Genomic DNA, 5896 nt, shown 5'->3' on the forward strand with positions numbered 1-5896 from the left:
TGTGCGAGAGAGAGAGTGTGTTGAGAGAGTGCGCGAGAGTGTGAGAGTGCGTGAAAGTGTGTGTGAGAGTGCACGAGAGTGTGTGTGAGAGTGCACGAGAGTGTGTGTGAGAGTGCACGAGAGTGTGTGTGAGAGTGCACGAGAGTGTGTGTGAGAGTGCACGAGAGTGTGTGTGAGAGTGCACGAGAGTGTGTGTGAGAGTGCACGAGAGTGTGTGTGAGAGTGCACGAGAGTGTGTGTGAGAGTGCACGAGAGTGTGTGTGAGAGTGCACGAGAGTGTGTGTGAGAGTGCACGAGAGTGTGTGTGAGAGTGCACGAGAGTGTGTGTGAGAGTGCACGAGAGTGTGTGTGAGAGTGCACGAGAGTGTGTGTGAGAGTGCACGAGAGTGTGTGTGAGAGTGCACGAGAGTGTGTGTGAGAGTGCACGAGAGTGTGCGCGAGAGAGTGAGTGTGTTGAGAGAGTGCGCGAGAGTGTGTGTGAGAGTGCGTGAAAGTGCGCAAGAGTGCACGAGAGAGTGCGTGAAAGTGTGTGTGAGAGTGCACGAGAGTGTGTGTGAGAGAGAGTGTGTTGAGAGAGTGCGCGAGAGTGTGAGAGAGTGCGTGAAAGTGTGCGCGAGTGTGAAAGAGTGCGTGAGAAATTGCGCTAGTGTGAGAGTAATTGCACGAGTGTGAGAGAGTGCGCGACAGTGTGTGTGAGTGCACGTGAGAGTGTGCGCGAGAGAGAGTGTGTTGAGAGAGTGCGCGAGAGTGTGAGAGTGCGTGAACACGAGTGTGAGAATGCGCGACAGTGTGTGAGAGAGTGTGTGTGAGAGAGTGCGCGAGAGTGCATGTGATAATGTGCGCAAGAGTGTGTGAGTGTGCGCGAGAGTGCATGTGATAATGTGCGCAAGTGTGAGAGAGTGCGAGTGTGTGCAAGAGTGTGTGTGTGTACGTGAGTGTGTGTGCGAGTGTGTGTGAGAGAGTGTACAAGAGTGTGTGAAAGAGTGCGCGAGTGTGTACGAGAGTGTGCGCGAGAGTGTGTGTGAAAGAGTGCGCGAGAGTGTGTGCAAGAGTGTGTACGAGAGTGTGCGCGAGAGTGTGTGTGAAAGAGTGCGCGAGAGTGTGTGCAAGAGTGTGTACGAGAGTGTGCGCGAGAGTGTGTGTGAAAGAGTGCGCGAGAGTGTGTGCAAGAGTGTGTACGAGAGTGTGCGCGAGAGTGTGTGTGAAAGAGTGCGCGAGAGTGTGTGCAAGAGTGTGTACGAGAGTGTGCGCGAGAGTGTGTGTGAAAGAGTGCGCGAGAGTGTGTGCAAGAGTGTGTACGAGAGTGTGCGCGAGAGTGTGTGTGAAAGAGTGCGCGAGAGTGTGTGCAAGAGTGTGTACGAGAGTGTGCGCGAGAGTGTGTGTGAAAGAGTGCGCGAGAGTGTGTGCAAGAGTGTGTACGAGAGTGTGCGCGAGAGTGTGTGTGAAAGAGTGCGCGAGAGTGTGTGCAAGAGTGTGTACGAGAGTGTGCGCGAGAGTGTGTGTGAAAGAGTGCGCGAGAGTGTGTGCAAGAGTGTGTACGAGAGTGTGCGCGAGAGTGTGTGTGAAAGAGTGCGCGAGAGTGTGTGCAAGAGTGTGTACGAGAGTGTGCGCGAGAGTGTGTGTGAAAGAGTGCGCGAGAGTGTGTGCAAGAGTGTGTACGAGAGTGTGCGCGAGAGTGTGTGTGAAAGAGTGCGCGAGAGCGAGAGTGCACGAGAAATTGCATGAGAGTGTGCACAAGAGAGTGCGAGTGTGTGTGAGAGTGTGTGCAAGAGTGTCCTGTAATGGTAGCATGATGATAATGGAGGTGTTTTGTGTTGCTGCAGAACTCCACTACACAGAAGTATTACCTGAGTGCTGTGAACGTCTCTGCCTTCTGGCCTGATATGACAGGTACAGCTGTTCAGTGCACTAGATCTTTTTAATTAGGCTTTTAAATCTGCTTAATTAATATCTGATGTACAGATTCAGCTGCAGGAACAGGACATCCACGGATCCTTAAAATTCACTTTTCAAAATTTTAAGTTATAGTTCACCTAAAAGTGTTCACAGAAACAAACAGCTGAGGTTAGCCATTGAGTTCTATACTATAGAAAATACTATGGAAGTCAATGGCTAACCGTTTGGAACTTGAGGGTGAGAAAATGATGACAGAATGTTTATTTTTGGGTGAACTATTCATTTGATGCCATAAAACATCATTCACAGAGCTCTTAAACATGTTGACAGAAAGGAGGTTCATTATAGCAATTTAACACTGATTTATTAAGTACTAGATGAATAAATGTGATTATTAGCATTTGATCAGTCAGTCTTTTTTTTTATAGTTTTTGACGCTCTGTGCCAAATTAAGCTGTGTTAATGCATAATTTTGCAGTCTATATGCAGCATTTCAGATTCTGTCGTTTGGTGTAAAGATGGACCTCTGATGATAGATGACACTTATACATGCTGATTGCTCAGTTGAGCATCTGAAAATATAGAAAATTATTCAAAAAGTAAACAAAAAATACCTTAATAAACCTCTCTGTTTAATCATGAAGTATTCATTTTTACCTTAGTTTTGCTACAGATTTTTTAAATGATTTGCATTAAAAGACTCGTCTCATTCAATTTCTTACATTTCATGTTCTTAAACATGCCGGAGTAATATTTATAAAATGATTTGAACATGTTTAACTTTTTGAATCCTTCATCCACTTTATTTTTAATGTAAGAGCGGCACATTCACAGAAAACGGCGTGCTTCTGCTTTGAAGAATAAGGGTGATCATCCAGAATATTCCCAGAGCTTCAGTTTAATCAAGTACTGTGTGATTGGTGTTTCCTCACGACTGCTGTCACTAATAAATGTGATTGCTGCAGACCGGTTCGTGGAGGGAAACGGCTCTCTGAACTTCCTGCAGTGCAGCGTGGGCCGCTCGTACATGTGCAGCGCGGAGCAGACGCTCTCCATTGTGCCCAGCTTCTCCATAAACACCTTCAGACTGCAGCTGCAGCCCTTCAACGTCACCGCCAGCCGCTTCTCTGCAGGTACTGACCGCCGCTCGTGATCGGATGCAGTCCAACACTGACTTTATTCTCAATTCTTCATTTGTGCAGATCTTAAAAAAAACTTATTTTTAAAGGGGTCATGAACTGCCTTTGTTTTTTGTGTTGTACTGTTCTCTGAGCTCCACTTATAATGTTATCAAGATTTTTACATCAAAAACATAATTTATAAGTAATATGCTATTTTCTGTCTTGATTTTAACCCCTACAAGGATTGTAGACTCTGAAGTAAACGAGCTGCTATGATTGGCTAACAGTTGTTTAACAGCGTACATTCCTCACAGATGGATGCTGCTGTGATTTAGGTTAAAAATGCATAAATACTCAGTGCATATCAAACGATCTGTTTAACAGACAAAGCAATAGTGATCATGTAATAAAAACAGTTCCTCACACTTGTGTTGTGACATTACTGTCGGATCCAATATAGTCACACAGCATCGTCTTTTAGTTTCAATCTTTCGGAAAATCCTGCGTCAAATCGTGCCTTGTTTGTAAATGAATCGGCGGTAAAATGAAGTGAACAAAAGACCGAGTTCTCACTGACGCGGTCTGTATCTTCATTCAAAATAAAGTTTATCCACTCTTTCCTAACGTTGGGATCAGACGGAAGGCAATGCAAACACTTTTTTTCCACAACTTGGAACTGAACAGCGTCTTGTCTTAAGAGCATCTTTATCGTTTGGTTTCTGCGTAGACTTGCACGTTTGCCTCTCTCATACACACTACATGTGCGAATCAGAGGGCGGGGCTAAACAGGCAGCGATGTATAATCGGTGGGTGGGGCTAAACAGGCAGCGATGTCACTCCTCTTCTGCGGAGGCGGTGCTTATCCACACTATTATGTCATAAAGTGGCACATTCCACAAGCTGTTGTTTTGGCAGACTGCCTTCAATATAAACAGTTTATAGACTAACGAGAACGTTTTGAGTTTTGAGTGTGTTTATAGTACAGTGACCTTTTATGTCAAAAGATCAAGGGAATTTTGGTTTCTCAGTTCATCACCCTTTTAAAAATGTAAAAACTGTCAATTTGATTTAAAAACTGTGTGTGTGTGTGTGTGTGTGTGTGTGTGTGTGTGTGTGTGTGTGTGTGTGCGCGCAGTGGAGGAGTGTCGCGTGGATCAGGAGAACATGCTCATCCCCATCATCGTGGGTGTGGCTCTGGCCGGTCTGGTGCTGATCGTCCTCATCGCGTATCTGATCGGCAGGAAGCGGACACACGCCGGATACCAGACCATCTGATCATCTTCATTATCCTCCTCCTCCTCCTCCGTCTGCACTGCGATCGACTGCAACTGCATGCACTGGAGTGTGTGCGTGTGTGCGTGTGTGTGTGTGTGTGAGTGAGAGAGTGTTCGCTGTGAGGTCAGGGGTCAACTGCAGTGGTCATTAATGTGTGTGTGTTCACTGTGAGGTCAGGGGTCAGCTGCAGTGGTCATTAGTGTGTGTGTGTGTGTGTGTGTGTGTGTTTCTGTGCTGTGAGGTCAGAGGTGTGTGTGTGTGTGTTAGGGGTTGAACGACTTCTGATTTTTTAAAGTTGAGTTTTATGTGATGAAAGTCGAGTCGAAGTCGACTAGTCGCTGATGATGTCTAGTATTGCTCTTTAATAAAGAAAAAATACTTATCCGATTACTCGATTAATCGATGGAATAATCTGTGGAATACTCGATTACTAAAATAATCGATAGCTACAGCCCTACATATTTTAGACCTCAGAAGAAAGTAGAATGACTACATTTTAAAAGGGCACAAGACCTTTGCCCTGTCATTCATTTCAGTCTTTCATTGGCTGGTGATGGTGTATGTTTTTCTTACTGTGGCAACGATTCTCTTGACAGCAGCGGCTGAGAGCTCTTCTCCTTTGGGTTCCTCCACCAGCGTCATGCCCAGATACTTCAGCTGAAAGACCATCCCCTCCAGCAGCGTCTCCCGCGTGTCTGTCCAGTTCTCTGGCAGCTCTGCACAAAGACACACACGGGATTAACATGTAGGCATATGATGCAAGCATGGCCAGAAACATGGCAATACATGCTGCCCACACAAATACACTCATGCAAATGAGTAAATCTCATGAAAACATGTCCAGGTCTAAAACAAAATGAATGAAAAATCATAAGAAATTTAATTTTGGCAGGTTTATTTGTTCAGATAATTAGTGTGTGTGTGTGTGTGTGTGTGTGTGTTTCTGTGCTGTGAGGTCAGAGGTGTGTGTGTGTTCACTGTGAGGTCAGGGGTCAACTGCAGTGGTCATTAATGTGTGTGTTCACTGTGAGGTCAGGGGTCAACTGCAGTGGTCATTAATGTGTGTGTTCACTGTGAGGTCAGGGGTCAACTGCAGTGGTCATTAATGTGTGTGTTCACTGTGAGGTCAGGGGTCAACTGCAGTGGTCATTAATGTGTGTGTTCACTGTGAGGTCAGGGGTCAACTGCAGTGGTCATTAATGTGTGTGTTCACTGTGAGGTCGGGTCAGCTGCAGTGGTCATTGGTGTGTGTGTGTGTTTCTGTGCTGTGAGGTCAGAGGTGTGTGTGTGTGTGTTAGGGGTTGAACGACTTCTGATTTTTTAAAGTTGAGTTTTATGTGATGAAAGTCGAGTCGACTAGTCGCTGATGGCGTCATTAATGAACAAATATGTCTGGAGCTGAGACTCGGAACACCTTGTGCACAGCGCTGCCCACATGACTATTGCTCCTATAACAGCTCTTTTTTATCAGTTCTTTTGTCTTTGGGTCGTTATGTTTCTCACAGATTTCTGCTCGTTCTAAATCAGATACAGATAAAGCAGAACAGTAAAGATTACATTCATATGAATGCATTAGTGAGAGCGATTGCGTGTGTGAATTAATT

At 45.5% G+C, this 5896-nt stretch overlaps 1 protein-coding gene across 1 annotated transcript in view; it reads left to right on the top strand.

Moving 5' to 3' along the window:
- The window catches only part of LOC107694471 (lysosome-associated membrane glycoprotein 1-like), a 14013-nt gene extending 9453 nt beyond the window's left edge, over window positions 1-4560 (top strand). Inside the window, exons 8-10 of the mRNA XM_016494168.1 lie at window positions 1824-1890; window positions 2862-3029; window positions 4153-4560. Coding sequence (XP_016349654.1) covers window positions 1824-1890; window positions 2862-3029; window positions 4153-4292 — 375 coding nt within the window. The 3' untranslated portion in view covers window positions 4293-4560. The remainder of the gene's footprint in view (window positions 1-1823; window positions 1891-2861; window positions 3030-4152) is intronic.
- The last annotated feature ends 1336 nt before the right edge of the window (window positions 4561-5896 follow it).

This window comes from Sinocyclocheilus anshuiensis, unplaced genomic scaffold (assembly GCF_001515605.1).
Source record: "Sinocyclocheilus anshuiensis isolate Anshui unplaced genomic scaffold, SAMN03320099.WGS_v1.1 scaffold2585, whole genome shotgun sequence".
Taxonomy (NCBI): Eukaryota; Metazoa; Chordata; class Actinopteri; order Cypriniformes; family Cyprinidae; genus Sinocyclocheilus; species Sinocyclocheilus anshuiensis.